This window comes from Polypterus senegalus, chromosome 10, assembly GCF_016835505.1.
Source record: "Polypterus senegalus isolate Bchr_013 chromosome 10, ASM1683550v1, whole genome shotgun sequence".
Taxonomy (NCBI): domain Eukaryota; kingdom Metazoa; phylum Chordata; class Cladistia; order Polypteriformes; family Polypteridae; genus Polypterus; species Polypterus senegalus.
Window position 1 is genome coordinate 23,924,835 of NC_053163.1, and position 15,735 is coordinate 23,940,569.

At 40.3% G+C, this 15,735-nt stretch overlaps 1 protein-coding gene across 1 annotated transcript in view; it reads right to left on the reverse strand.

Moving 5' to 3' along the window:
• The window catches only part of zgc:92360 (uncharacterized protein LOC436988 homolog), a 65,886-nt gene that overhangs the window by 7,060 nt on the left and 43,091 nt on the right, over nucleotides 1-15,735 (reverse strand). Inside the window, exons 2-9 of the mRNA XM_039765544.1 lie at nucleotides 13,494-13,624; nucleotides 13,303-13,394; nucleotides 4,844-4,926; nucleotides 2,917-3,029; nucleotides 2,672-2,818; nucleotides 2,488-2,571; nucleotides 837-899; nucleotides 122-193 (exon numbers count right to left, since the gene is read on the reverse strand). Of these exons, the coding sequence (XP_039621478.1) occupies nucleotides 122-193; nucleotides 837-899; nucleotides 2,488-2,571; nucleotides 2,672-2,818; nucleotides 2,917-3,029; nucleotides 4,844-4,926; nucleotides 13,303-13,394; nucleotides 13,494-13,624 (785 nt within the window). The remainder of the gene's footprint in view (nucleotides 1-121; nucleotides 194-836; nucleotides 900-2,487; nucleotides 2,572-2,671; nucleotides 2,819-2,916; nucleotides 3,030-4,843; nucleotides 4,927-13,302; nucleotides 13,395-13,493; nucleotides 13,625-15,735) is intronic.

The window sequence follows — 15,735 nt, forward strand, 5'->3', positions numbered from 1 at the left end:
AAACTTGTATCTAGAGGTTCCACTGTATATATATATATATATATATATATATATACACATACATACATATATGTGTGTATGTATGTATGCATTAATGAAACATTTGTAAAAAGATACTCACAAGTGGGTCCTTGAAGTACATCAGACGTCTGTGATCCAAAGTGAACCACCTTTTCTTGAAGCCTTCAGTTTGCTGTCAAAATAAAAGGTGACATATGTGGCGAGTTTATTCAGAAACATTACTCCAACTGTCTCTAAACTCAATTTCCTTTCAAATGGCACCCCTTTATTTGCCAGTTTGTAGGTTTAGACTGCTTTAAGTTTTTCAACCAACCTTGGCAACAACCACTGTACTTTTGTACTGTGCTGCACTTTTCTATTCTGTTCTCTGTTGCTTGCTACTTATAAGTATTACGATTTACTTTTGTAAGTTGCCTGTACTGTAGATGTCTGCTTAATAAAGTTCAGTATTGTTAAAAACAGACCAGTGTTTAGATCATATACCGCTTTGTTTAGTCTGCTTATTTTATTCTCTTATTTCACGCTTGCAGTAGAAGCCCAGGTGTGTGCCGTGGATATGAAGGCTTCACTATTCTGGGCAGCTTCATTACTACTTAGGTGAATGTCATCCCATGGAATTTCAGTGCACCGTATTAAAGCATTACAATCAAACTTTTAACAAATGAAAAACACGACCCAAAATAAAGTTTGACTGACGAATTTCTGCGAAATAAAAGAGAGGGGAGATGACAAGGTTGTTGGTCTAAACACATCACGTTTCAATTTCACTCCACCTTGAAGATCAGCTGATATACTGTGAAACAGAAATTCTTTACCCTTGGGCCTGTCTTTTCCATGTAGCCTTCTTTCAGGAAGTTTCTTGTCAGTTTTGGTATCAACTAAAATAAAAAAAATAGAACTCAGTTACAAATGTCACTCTAGGAAGATTGTAGTGAGACGTTTTGCTCGACTTCTCACTACATTCATAATGGCTAACACGATACAACACCCAAGTACTAGGAAGATTGTATTAAACTGATCAACGCTGGTGGCAAAGCAGGCACTAACCCAGGATGGAATGCCAGTTTATCACAGGGCATCTCCATGTACCCTCCACATTCGCTTATAACAGGGGTGGGTAAAGTCAGTCCTGGAGGGCCGCAGCGGCTGCAAGTTTATGTTCTAACCCTATTTCTTAATTAGAAAACAATTGTTACCAATAATTTAATTTCATGGCTTGCTAATGCTTTAACTCTGCCATGTCTTTTCATTCTCATATCCTAGATTTTTTTTTCCTTTCTAAGGATATCATCCAAATGATCTGAAGGCTAAAATGGAGAAGTAATTCTCAGTCCTTCACTTTTTTCTCTTCACTTTCCTTCTAAGTATTTAATTAAACCAAATAGTGCATGATAAATATACACGGGTGTAAATGGAAACAAGCTAAATGGAGAAATGCTGGTCTCGTTTGCCATTTGCATCTTCTTGCTAATAAGGAGCAATTAAAAAATGAGAATACAGCAGTTTAAGAGTAAAATAAGCAATAAGGGTTCAAAATCTTAATGAGCGAGACAACAAAAATGACGCACAAGTGTTACTTGAGCAATAAGGGTTTCTTATTAAGCAATTGGTTTGGAGCAAAAACCTGCAGCCACTGCGGCCCTCCAGGAACGACTTCACCCACCCCTGACTTATAATAAGGGCGAGTAACCTGCCGCACAAGTCCTAGGAGTGTCAATGGAGCAGAACACCCAGAGAAACCATCACTGACAAACTCCACAAAAAAACAGGTATCATTGTGTTAGTTTTCACAGGCTTCACTAATTCAATACATGCTGCTGGATTATCTATTATTATCTATAATTATCATTATTATGCACTATGTATTATCTGTCCTGTGAGTCTGTATCCTGGTTTTATGCTGGATAAGCAAATGTTGTTGTTGTTGTTTTTATTCTTCTGCTGTTGTATGCATTTGATCTTCAAACAAGGGATTAATAAAGTTTATGTACTCTAATCTAAATGAACACTAAAGTAGCCCACAGCAGGGCACTACGTGTCAGAATGTCCTGGGACTCTTAGACAGATAGATCTTTATTTGGCCCCTGGGGGAAATTTGGCTTGTTAGAGAAGCTCTTTAAATAAATCCATAAATACTGTAGATAAATCAGTAGACATACACACACAGTATGATCTGAACACACGCCAGAATGACAAAAAAGGAAGAAAATTAAAAAGACAGAAAAGTACACCCTTGGTCTGGATTAAATGGGTTAGAAAATGACATGATATGTACAAGAAATAATTATACAGCTGTCACAAACACATGTCATGTTTTAGTACATGTTGGAAAAAAGAGTTTTTCGCTACTTGTATCAACAATTCCTGAGAATTCTAACAACTATAAAGATCACTCGGAGTTCAAATCTATTGCTCCAAGATATTTTATTTGTTTTATTCATCTTCACAGGCTTAACATCTACTCACATCCACATTGCTGCTTCCTGGAAAAGCCACCTGAAGGTAGTGGAGCTGTACGGCCCGAATGGCATTGAACCAATCCACGATCTCCTACAGAGGAAAGATGGGAAAAGAGATGGGAGTAACACTCGGATGGGGGAAGATGTCAAGCGAGTGTTACAATGTTTCCTCCCATCAGTCGTTCAATTACCTTGCTGCTCTCGTGGTATATGAAGATGTTTCGTGTCCTGAAATCCTTCAGAAACGTAAGCTGCAGACCATTGGGGTTGCCAATCTTTGCTGGCTGGAAGGTGGCATTAAGCGTATCCACTTTAATAGTGATCTTCGGCTCCTTTGCCTGCAAAAACAGAACTCAGAACATTTAACAACACATTCAGTGCACTGGGTAATATATATATATATATATATTTTTTTTTTTTTTCGGTAAGCACCTACATCATTTTTGGCAAAATATTTTAGTGTGCCATCTCGATCCGAGAGGACAAACCGCCTGCTGAAAAACTGTCCATTGTCTCGGCCTCGCTTCCAGAGAAAGCCTTCTCGGACACCTGTACAAAAAGCAGCAATGAATGATAAAGTTAGATAAAGCCAACTACAGACATACTGCAAACGGGAAGCTTAAACGTAATCAAGTATGGACTCTTCAAGCCAGCCTTTACCAGCACATGTGCAGAGTGAAATGTCCCATGAAAACCACAGCAATCGTTATATATATATAATACGCTACCATGGCTGTCTGCCCAGGATTTTAAATCACCTGTAGCTTGCAAACCGTTTGACTGATTGACCTGAAATTTGGTACACATATACTAGGTGACGTCTACTATCCACTTCTGGGGTGATGATTGACCTCCAAGGTTATTCCTCTTTTTATTTTTGTTTTATTGTAGAATCAACTCTCTGCAGCAGCCAGCAGGGCGACTATGTTGAGTACGCATATGCGTTCTCATTCCCTACCATCTTCGCCGTCACTTCCCCTACCTCTTCATATCTTAAATCATTCTTGAGGTGGCGCTTAAGTGAAAAATTGACGAAAACATAGTAAGTAATTGCAACACAAACACTGACTTAATCAGTTTTAACACGAAAAGATGCCGACGAAAGAAGAGAAGAAGTGGGCCGCTAGGGTCGAGGTAAGAAGAGCTGCTCAGGAAGCAGCAAGCGCATCAACCTCTGAGCAAACGAATGCTAAAAGTACAGAGAAAGAGGATGAAAACTAGGAATGATCAAGTCAAGTGCGCCATTACTGGTATTAAATAATTAAATAATAAAAATTAACCTGATTAGCCATCGACAAAATTGAATAAAAGTTGCGTAAACATTGGATATACTGTAACACAGGCTCAGGTCCGGTGGAGTGCCATAGCAACTTCAGGCTCCTTGCCCCAATAGCAAGCCTTTTTTACTGCCATGTTTAATCGTAGCACTAGTATTAGACAGGCGATGAGCAGGGCCTGGGGCCTCATGTATAAATGGTGCGTACACACAAAAATGTTGCGTAAGAACGTTTCCACATTCAAATCGCGATGTATAAAACCTAAACTTGGCGTAAAGCCACGCACATTTCCACGGTAGCTCATACCGTTTTGTCATGTGGTGGGTGCGGCAATGTACTGGACCAGTGCATGCTCCTCAACCTGACCTGACTCTTGAGAGATAAACACGGGTATTTAGGTTGTGTTCTCCATTGTCAACAGGTCCATCCTCAATTATTGTGTTAACAGATTTTGATATTGTGATTATTTCATATTAATTATTAGTATTTTACTTTTTTTACAGTGTGTTTATAGGTCTTTAGGGTCATTATTGTCTTCTGTGTAGAGCACAATGAAATTCTTACTGTGCTTATCAACATGGAACATGTCCTGTATTAATACATAAGTGTACTTTGTAGCGTCTTGCTTTAATCACATGGCTGGCGTATTTGTAAGCACACAGTGCCTGCACTCAGTAAAGTGTGCTATGCCAACAATTCCAAACTGAATGCATACAAGGTAATATCATAAATGTCTGACAGAACAGAAAGGATGTGTTAAGAAGCTCTGTATTTAAACAACATGTTGGATTAACAGCTAGTATTTGGATTTAATTAAATAACTGTTTGGAATAAAACCCTCAAGGAACTGAGACTAAGCCCCCCGATTCTAACACAGACAGTTACCGACACCTCTGCAACACAATATCCTGTCATCTGTGTGTTTTTGGTGCCCCCTGCTGTCTTGCTACTGTTTTATAGGTAGCCTTAAGCTGACATGCACTCTTTCTTAAATATCAGTCCAAACAAACTGCAAGTGCTCCACTGAAGGCTATCACAAGGCTCCATATTAACCCCTAATCACTGATTAAAATGTGAAACACTTACTCTGTTCATAAGGCAGCTCCTTTTCAGGCTCGGTGAACTCGTTCCTTTCATATTTTGCACGGATCCACTGCTCTTTTAAAATCCTAAAAAAACAACACAAAGTGTAAATGTAACTGACAGTTACAGAGGTTGTGCTGCATCTGGGAAGTCCGAAACAAAATGTGACGTGATCTCTTTCCCTCCATCCCCTCTTCCAGCTCAGATCAGTCCTTGATTGCTGGCTCTTGTTCATAACTCAGCTTTCTCTAAAGATATTAATTACATGTCAAAAAATAAATTGAAAATGAGATCTTTACTGAAATTTTTAAGTCAAAGATGGTGTTAATAGGGGTGAATTGGAGTGGAATTATCTCATTTATGTTAACTTTACTCCGATCGGTAGAGGTGAAAAAGGAGAAGCTGTTAATTTAATTTAATGTCCCTACACTCACCTACGGTCATGAGCTTTGGGTAATGACCAAAAAGAATGAGATCACGGGTACACATGGCTGAAATGTGCTTTCTCTGCAGGCTAGCTCGACTCTCCCTTAGAGACAGGGTGAGAAGCGGCAACATCCGGAAGAGTTTGTGTCACCACAATTTGATCACGGAGTTCTTTGACTTCACAACTTGGTTTTTTATCCTGACTTGCAGTGTAAATTTTGGGACCTTAGAGACACAGGCACACGTGGGCCTCTCTCCAATTAGAGAGGCCTAGAATAGCGCTGCTGACCCGTATCGAAAGGAGCCAACTGAGATGGTTCGGGCATCTGATATGGATGCTTCCCTGTGGAGTCTTTACATGCATGACCAGCTGGGAGAAGACCCCGGGGAAAGGGCTTACTAAGAGTATTATATTTCCCAAAAGACCTGGGAATGCCTTGGGATCCCATAGTATGAGTTGGCAAGTGTGTCTGGGGAAAGGGACGTATGGGCCTCACTGCTAAGACTGTTGCCCCCATGGCTTTGGATAAGTGGTGGGAAATGGATGGACGGATGCTATCCTCACCCATAAGAAAGCTATCAGAAGTCTAATCCTGCAACCAGCCCTGGTGGCGTCCACTAGCTAGTGCTTGGTGACTGGTAGACCCACACACCTCAGCTCAGCTTGGCCGGAAAAAGCTACATGGAGGAGCCATGTGGGCTCACAATCTGCAATGTGAAGGGCGAGGGTCGGGTGTCATGCCAGTCAGATGATGTGGAAAAGTGGGATTTGGAGCTTGTAGGAGTGAAAACTGAAATTAGCATATCATAAAGGCATTTATTTATGCCTACTTTACTAGAAAGGCAAAATGATTATCTAGATCAGTGGTTCTCAAACTGTGGGGCGGGCCCCCCTAGGGGGGCGTGAAGTAACAAAAAGGAAGGCGCGAAGATGTGAAAAAAAGACAACAAGAATCAAAAATATGAAAAATACATCTATTCAAACCAAAACAAATGAACTTAAACTACATTCTGATACTAGAAAAATAAATATAGAGTTAGATAAATTTAAAATTTAAGTAGGTTTCATAGAATATGCATCTATGATATATCCTTAATTTAAAAAGAACAAATTGGTATTAGTGTGCTTCTTTCAAAAAAACGTTACGGGGGCGCAATTAAAACTGTTATGAAAATTCGGGTCGCAAATACTTAAAGGTTGAGAAACACTGATCTAGATGAACAAAATTACACATCACAACATGTAATTTATACACAGTGCTGTTCAAAAGTGTTAGGCACTTCAGAAAGTTCCCAAAAATATTTGTCTTAGTTAATTTTATGTCTTCTGGATTAGTGTGTCAATAGAAAAGGGTGCATTTTAGAGTTCATAACATTCCTTTTTGCAATCAGACAAGATATCTGAATGTTCTTAAAGAAAGAAACATTAACTATATTTATAGAGCGCTTTAAAGTTAAAACACGTGAGATGATCGTAGTTATCTCATGCACATTTGTTGGTCTCTTTGCAGCTCACTAAAAAAGCGCTGTCTGCTTCTTGAAAAGCGACGAAATGAAAAGCAAGTGTCCCCTGTGTACCTGCGTGCCACTGATGTTATTATCGAGTAAAGAAATAAGAGATCAGGGTTTGCTTATTCTACAAAGATATTCTAAAACAGCCTAGACACATTTGTTGGTACCCCTAGAAAATATCATAAATAATTGGATTAGATTGATTTTTCAAACTAGCTGTTTGCTTGTTTTCATATCAGACACGTCTCCAGTCGCGCATGGCAGAGATAGATGGAGCAGAGCAGACTGTGGCGCCTTTTCTCAGACTATACGCCAAATTTTAATAAAGTGTAAAATAGGGTCTACCTTGGAGACCTTCAAAATTTTGTGTAATGTCCCCCAGCTACAAAATTTTGACTTTGTTAGTTAGAGTATTGTTATGCTGACTGTTATAATGTGACTAGCAAAATACCCGCGCTTGGCAGCGGCGAAGTACTGCCTTAAAATGTTTATTAAGAAGAAAATTAAACCTTTGTAAACTGAGGGAAAATATACCAATAATTATTTGTTGATCTCTTTGTATACCACATTGTCAGTTTGGCCCTCCGGTTGTAATATGACCAAGCTGTGCGCTGAGCTTACTCTTAAGCATGTAACGTACAGTTGGCCATGTGAACAGTAATCTTGTCTCAAATCTCACAGCTTGGATTGCTGCTGTCATAATCGGTTTGAGTTTCATGGTTTGTTTCAATTACGACAGTATTTGCAGGACTTGTTGTGTTGAAGTGACATTCGGCATCTGTCAAGTATTGTAAGCATACAACCGGTTTCATCGATAACTTCGCATCTAGCTTTTGAGAGTTTAAACATTCATAAACATCAAAGTGTCCACTACTGAAATCATCACCTGTCAATCTAAGATGTTTAAGAGGCATTGGCGGTTGTCCAAAGGTGTAAAATATTTGGCCATTTTGGTACACTTGAAAGTGACAACCGAACAATTCAGCAGCAGCCATCAACTCACATGCAGATGCATAGGTGAAGGGCTTAAGCATTTTACTCTTATAGTGCTGCTGTGTAGTATAATTATCTCCTGTACCGTCATCAGTCCACACCTTGAACCTGTCCCATTCATTCAATACATAAGACAGAATGTTCCTCCGGATATCAAGAGTGAGCCTGATATGGCCGTGCAATATGTAACAAAGAGAATGGAAAAGGCAGGCGCCATCTCCGGGCATGGAAACCACTTGGTAAGTGACAGTTCTTTGATCGATGGTGATCACCTCGATAGACATGTTAATGGGGGTACGGTTGGAACGATAAAGGAAATGGGTACCTGAACAATGTAAAGTAAGTCTAAAATACCTACACAATAACTATAATCGTAATAAACGAACAATAAAACAACGGAGAAGCCATGGATTAAATAAAAAGGCTGTAGTTATCAGCAGGGAGACGTGAATCCCGTGGTGAAGCAAGGAAGGGAATGTAGAGACTGGAGCGACAGACGGCCTTATATAGGCAGGCAGCCAATAACATGGGAGGCGTTGGGATGGGGGACATTGGAAACTTCAATATGGTGGCTGACAGTGGCGTCATACCACCGAAATAAGTACGTACATTGGTTTCGGTTAGCACAGGGAAGCCGCCTACCAAATTTTGTGAAGATGGGGCCATGAATAAGAAAGTTCAACATGGCGGACGTTGTTGACCGTTATGACCGTTACGCATAGAATTTCAAAATTAAACCTGCTTAACCTTTGTAAGTAACCTGTAAGGAATGAGCCTGCCAAATTACAGCCTTCTACCTACACGGGAAGTTGGAGAATTAGTGACGTTGGAAAGTTCAATATGGCGGCCGACAGTGGCGTCATACCACCGAAATAAGTACGTACATCGGTTTTGGTTAGCACAGGGAAGCCACCTACCAAATTTCGTGAAGATGGGGCCATAAATAAGAAAGTTCAACATGGCGGACATAGTCGTCTGTTATCGACCGTTATGACCGTTACATGTAGAATATCGAAATGAAACCTGCTTAACTTTTGTAAGTAAGCTGTAAGGAATAAGCCTGCCAAATGTCAGCTTTCTACCTACATGGGAAGTTGGAGAATTAGTGATGAGTGAGTGAGTGAGTGAGTGAGTGAGTGAGTGAGTGAGTGAGTGAGTGAGTCAGTGAGGGCTTTGCCTTAAGTCAGCGCGTCCGCCATATTGCGAGTGGTAAAAGTGACATTTAAACTAATACAGGTAGACGTGGAAACCGGGCTTTCTGATGCAAAAACAATAACGTTTTAAACAGTATTGTTTACATACAACAGATTTTGGCGAATCATTTACATGCAATTATTTATATCCAGTTATACACGAATAATGGCAATTATTAAATAATAATAATAATAATATTATTATTATTATTATTATTATTATTAAATAATTCCTCCCGTTTTCTCGGACTGTTTTCTTACATCTCTGAAACATTTCTAGACGTCCTGTTCTTACGCAACACAGTACTAAAGTACAGTATTTGTTAATGCCCGAGTCACCTCACGTATATATTACTGTAATGCTATTCTATCAGACATCCCACAAAAATGTATCTATCGCTTACAATTTATTCAAAATTCTGCTGCCAGAATAATAACCTGCTGTTCTAAATCCACTGAACATGCTACACCTATTCTCTCTCAACTTCACTGGCTCCCTGTTCACTACAGAATACAATACTAAATCCCGCTCTTAACATTTAAAGCTCTCCACAACCTCACTGATCTCCTACAGACTGACACTCCTCTCGCTCACTCAGATCCTCATCTGCAGCTCGACTTTCTGTACCACACATCAAACTCTGTTCTATGGGAGCTCGAGCGTCTCTCCTAGTGCTCCTCAACTCGGGAATTCTCTTCTCTCTCATTTAAATCAGCTCGATTCAATAACACATTTAAAAACTACCCTCAAAACTTATCTTTTCAAACTGGCAGACCAATTGTGAATTTTGCACTGTTACTGCCAGTTATCTTTGTTTGTTTGCTAATTACTGCTGTTTGATCGAGAGCGACGGTGAACGCGGAAGTAGGATTAGAGATGGCGGGCGGGGCTCTGTCGTGTGTTCCCCATGACGCAAGAGGAGGGTTAGAGTTGGTGGGCGGGGCTCTGTCGTGCGTATCCCATGGTCTTAGAGTTGGTGGGCAGGGCTCTGTGAGGTGGCGGGCATGGCTCTTTGTCTTGCATGTGCTCTCTGTCCTGCTTGCCCTTAGTTAGAGTTGGCGGGTGTGGCTCTCTGTCTTGCATGCCCTTAGTGAATTATATATATAGATTGACTAATAGATGAACCAGACATGGACAAATTTGTTGGTTCCCTTACAACTCATTGAAAAAGTGCAGTGTGTCTGCTGAAAAGTGATAAAATGAAAAGCAAGTGTCCCCTGTGTACCTGCAAGCCTTTGATATGTCATCGAGTAAACCAAAACAAGTGTGAAGAGAGATCAAGGTTTGCTAATTCTACCAAGATACTCTAAAATGGCCCGGACACATTTGTTGGCACCCTAGAAAAGATCCTAAGTAATTGGATTAGAGTAATTTTCTAAACTAGGTCTTTTCTTGAATTCGTATCACTCGCGTCTCGGATCGTACAATCAGTCATTCAGCTGATTTAAAAGGAGAAAAGTCATCAGCCTGCTGTTTGGTGTCATCGCATGTCCAACACAGAACCTGAACCAGAGAAAGCGAAGGAGAGAAAGATAATCATAGACAAGTATGCTGAAGGCAAAGGCCGTAAGACCATCTCCAAGCAGCTTGATGTTCTAGTGACAACAGATATGAATACCATCGAGATGTTTAAGGTCCATGACACTATAGTCAACCTCTCTGGACGTGGCTGCAACAGAAAAATCAACCTCAGAATGGGCAGAAGGGTTGTGAGAATGATAGAGAAAAAGCCAAGGACAACTTCTAAAGAGATACAAGCTGAACTCTAAGGTCAAGGTCCACCAGGGTCTGATTGCACCATTTGTGTGGGACAGTGGGCTCAATGGAAGAAAACCCAGGAGGTCTTCACTGTTGAAAGAAAAACATAAAAATGCCAGAATGGAATTTGCATATTGACAAGCCACAGTACTTCTGGGTAAATGTCCTTTGGTCAGATGAGACAAAACTGGAGCTTATTGGCAAGTCACATTAGCTCTGTGTCAACAGATGAACAAATGAAGCTTTCAAAGAAGACAACACCATGCAGTGAAACATGGAGGAGGCTTAGTTATGTTTTGTAGCTGCTTTGCTGTGTCTGGCATGGGGTGCTTTGTGTCTGTGCAGGTAACAATGAAATCTCAAGACTATCAAGACATTCAGGGTTGAAACATACTGCCCAGTGTCAGAAAGTTCTGTCGCAGGTCAAGGGTCCTTCAACAGACTAAGAAGCCAAAACACACAGCTACAAGCACCAAGAGTGGCTAAGAACAAAATATTGGACTGTTCTGAAGTGGCCATCTATAAGTCCTGATTTGAATTCCATCAAACATCTGTGGGAAGAACTGAAACATGCTGTCTGTCTGGCACAGCTGGAGCAGTTTGCTCAGGAAGAGTGGGCCGAACGACCTGTGGACAGGTGTAGAAGTCTTACTGAGAGCAACAGGAACTGCTTCTTTGCAGTGATTGACTCTAAAGGTTGTGCAACATAATATGTGGTTAAGCGTCCTATCATTTTTTTGGGTACACTGTATTAATCCCCAAGGGGAAAATTGTCTTTTCACATGACACTTTGGGGGTCATAGAGCGGGGTCAGCCATCATACCGTGCCCTTGGAGCAATTTTTTAGGTCAAGGGCCTTGTACAACGGAGTAGGATCCCTTCTGGCTTTTGTCCATGCCATTTTCATGTGTGTTATTATTTGAAAAAATCTGTTGAATCTAAACTCTAAAGCAAAGTCTGATTTGTGTTGAATATAAAGGAGCCGGAGTTACCTCGAAAGCTTGCATATTGTAATTTTTTTAGTTTTCATTTTGCTTGATGTCTTATTGAATATGGAATAAGCAATGGCGAGTGCCAATTGCTTTTGTCAGTTTCAGGTTATTTCAGAGACAATTGTGGGTCCTTCTTTATTATAGAGGGGTACCAACAAATCTGTCTACGCCATTAGGCCAGTCCTTGATTAAGGTCTTAAAGATCAATGACATCATATGTTGTTTGAACCAAAATGACCAAATGAAACAGAAGTAACTTTGTAGGGGGAATTCAACTGGGCAAGAAACAACCACACTAAAAATCTGTGGTGGTGTTAGATGCGGTGGTTTAAAACCATGGCAAAATTAATCATAGCATGACATGAAGTGACCATCCTGTACTATCAAAGTCTCTCTCAAGCGGAACTTTCCAGATGTGCTGTCCAAGTTCTTAAATAAATGTGTAAGGCTGAAGACTGGAAATTCAGTGGTCGGGCAGCAAATACATCAAGCTTACTTCCCTTCGAAATCAGAATAAGTCCAAAAAGAGTATCACCTCAGAGCTGGCAGAAACAACTGGGACCCTGGTAAACTCATCTACAGTCTGAAGAAATCTTATCAGAAGTTGTCTTCATGGAAGGGTTATGACCAAAAATGCCATTCCTCCAAGTTGGAAATAACGCCATATGACTAGGGCCATCTTAATTAACAGCATCATAGGCCCCCGGGCAAAGTAGTGAATGGAGGGCCCCCGTTTTGATAGCAAAACAGAAACATACATTGGCGTCAAAAACATCATTGGCACCCATGCCCTGCCAGTGGCCATATGTTAAGACAGCCCTGCATTCGAACCACCTAAAAGTACAATGACTGGCATGTGTAAAACTGGCAGTAGGTTCTCTGGGATGATAATTGAGATTTCAAATGTTGGGGGCTAACAGAAGGCAGATTGTCTACCAAACCCACGAAGAATGGGCCATGGATGAATGTCTTCAGGCAAAAATGGAGTCCACCTTGCAGGTTTAGGACTCCATTTCCACAAAGCAAAATTGATCAAAATTGCTGGCCAACTACTGTAGGTGCTGAGAAGCACAAGCAGATTCTTATCTATCATATCATTAGAGGCATTTGATCGGTCTCAACTTCATTCTGCAGCCTCTCAATGACCCCAAACACAAGTCAAAATCATAAAAAATACTATCTATAGAGAAAGGAGGAAAGGGGGGGCCTGCAACAGATGGCATGGTCTCCACAGAGCCCTGATCTCCACATCACCAAGTCAGTCTGGGAATTAAACGTAAGACCGCCAAACTCTGCAATGGAACTGAGACAAGGAACACCTGACCACACAAGGACCTTCAGAAACCTGAGAGAAGGTAAAGGGTGGTCACACCAAATATCGATTTCATTCATGCTTTTTCTGTTCACTGCACCCTTACCGATGAATACAAACTTTTCATGCCAGTGTTTTTGAAAGCATTCCTATTTTACATCACCATGGACTGAGAGCTTTGCACAGTACTCTATATATTTAATGAAAGTGCTCTGCAATACTGTAGAGGGCTTACATTTCAACCCGGTGTCTCAAACTTTCTCTACTAAACTTACTGACAATCTTTGTGTGAAGGCTTGTAATAATACATCGGAACTTCAGCTTCATATTTGGCACAGGCTCTAAGATTTCCATTTTCAGACATAAACTGCAAAAAAAAAATAAAAAGATACAAAAATAAAAAAGGAGTGAATACAGTGAAGAATTACTTTTTGAAGAACAAAACATTTACAGCTGTTGTTGATACCTGAACTTCTCCGTCTTCCCAACGGGCGAGGGTCAGAGATTTTACTTTACTGACTTCTGATATATTCCTATGGATGCCTGAACAGGTATGACAGATGAAAATTCCCAAAGTTGAAGAAGCCCATTCTGGATCTGTGGAGGGAAAAAAAAAAGTGGACTTGAAGTTCTAAAGGCAAGAATCTTCCTGATCACACAGACATCTACTTTAAAATTGTTTCAAACAAGTGGTTATGGTCACATTTATGGGGATGCACTGTGCAATCTCTTCCTTGTAAATGAATGTTTAATTTCTGTCTGAGCCTGTCAATTACAGTCTTTGTTAGACAGACTTCCTGAATTGTGCTCTACTAAGTGCAGACAGAGGATCTGCTAAACAAATAACTTGCATTTTACCTGGATAACAAAAAAACAATTCATTCAATAATGTTAAATAAAGCCTATGCCACTGGCATTACTCCATGGATGGGGCACCAGTCCACTGTACAGTTGTGGCCAAAAGTTTTGAGAATGATACAAGTATTGGTTTTCACAAAGTTTGCTGATTAAGTGCTTTTAGATCTTTGTGTCAGATGTTTCTATGGTATACTGAAGTAGCATTTCATAAGTTTCAAAGGCTTTTATTGACAATTACATAAAGTTTATGCAAATAGTCAATATCTGCAGTGTTGGCCCTTCTTTCTTTTTCAAGACCTCTGCAGTATACCCTAGCATGCCGTCAGTTATCTTCTGGGCCAAATCCTGAATGATGGCAGCCCATTCTTACATAATCAATGCTTGGAATTTGTCAGAATTTGTGGGTTTTTGTTTGTCCACCCGCCTATTGAGGATTGACCACAAGTTCTCAATGGGATTAAGGTCTGGGGAGGTTCCTGGCCATAGACCCCAAAATGTTGATGTTTTTTTCCCCCAATCTACTTAGTTATCACTTTTGTCTTATGGCCTGGTGCTCCATCATGCTGGATTGTTCATTGTTGGTCATCAAACTGTTCTTGGATGGTTGGGAGAAGTTGCTCTTAGAGGATATTTTGGTCCCATTCTTTATTCATGGCTGTGTTCTTAGGCAAACTTGTGAGTGAGCCCACTGCCTTGGCTGAGAAGCAACTCCACACATGAATGGTCTCAGGATGCTTTACTGTTGGCATGGTAGCGCCACTCACGTTTTCTTTCTTCCAGATGCCCTAAACAATCAGAAAGGGGATTCATCAGAGAACATGACTTATGACTTATACACTGTCAGCACGGCACTGTCCAATCTAAACACTAATGTGGCGAATTGCTTGCATACTGAAGTGATTTCAGATGCAGGAGGAAGTCCCATTTTATTTATGGTGCCAAGCAGAGTTGTGTTGTGGTGCAGCAGTCTATTAGCTGGCAAAAAGTACTGTGAAGAAGCTGTCTGTTGTTACGGTCCTGCCTTTGTCCAGTCTGATAGCGGTGACAGGGCATCATATCTTTGATTGCCTGTACAACAAATAGTTCTGAGCAGGCGTCAACCACAGCGCTGCTCTTTTGAAAAAAATGGAGATAAACGGCATTAACTCAGACAGGAAGAGGCAAGTTCATTGTACCACATGAACGTCACTGAGAGAATAAAACTGAATAATAAAAAAACAACAGCTAACTTTTACAAGTAGCCAAAATTAAATGTTTAATTTATGTTTTTATTATATTGTAGAAATAATAATAATAAATAGCAGCTCACTACTCAAAATATGGAGTGCCCAGTCTCGAACCTGCAACCTTCAGATTATAAGGCAGCAGTTCTTACCTCTGCACCATTCAAGAATACATGAAACTTCCCTGTCGATTGACTTTTGAGCTTGAGTTTTTAACTCATTGACAGTCACATGTCAATCGAATATTTTTTTTTTTCTTTGCTTATATTCTTGAATAAAAGTGCATGCATGTGTTTTTTTGATATTTGGACTAAAGTCTTCACACATTATACATTTCAGTCATTATTAGTATAATATGGGGAAAGTTTCTGCTTTAGGTATGTGTTCAGCATTTCTTGCATTTCTCGTATTTCCTTTCATCCTACCCTAACCCAGATCTTTGTACACACTGAACACACATGAAATGCATGTATCCCAAATAACGATATACTCTATTATTTACCCTATGCAATTCCAGAAACCCCACTCACAGATAAAGAGCCTTGGCTTGAGCTGGGAGAACTTTTTGCCTGAGCTGAGCTCCGTCAAGGCAGAGGATGTGCTGATCAACGTATTTACAAAACAAAA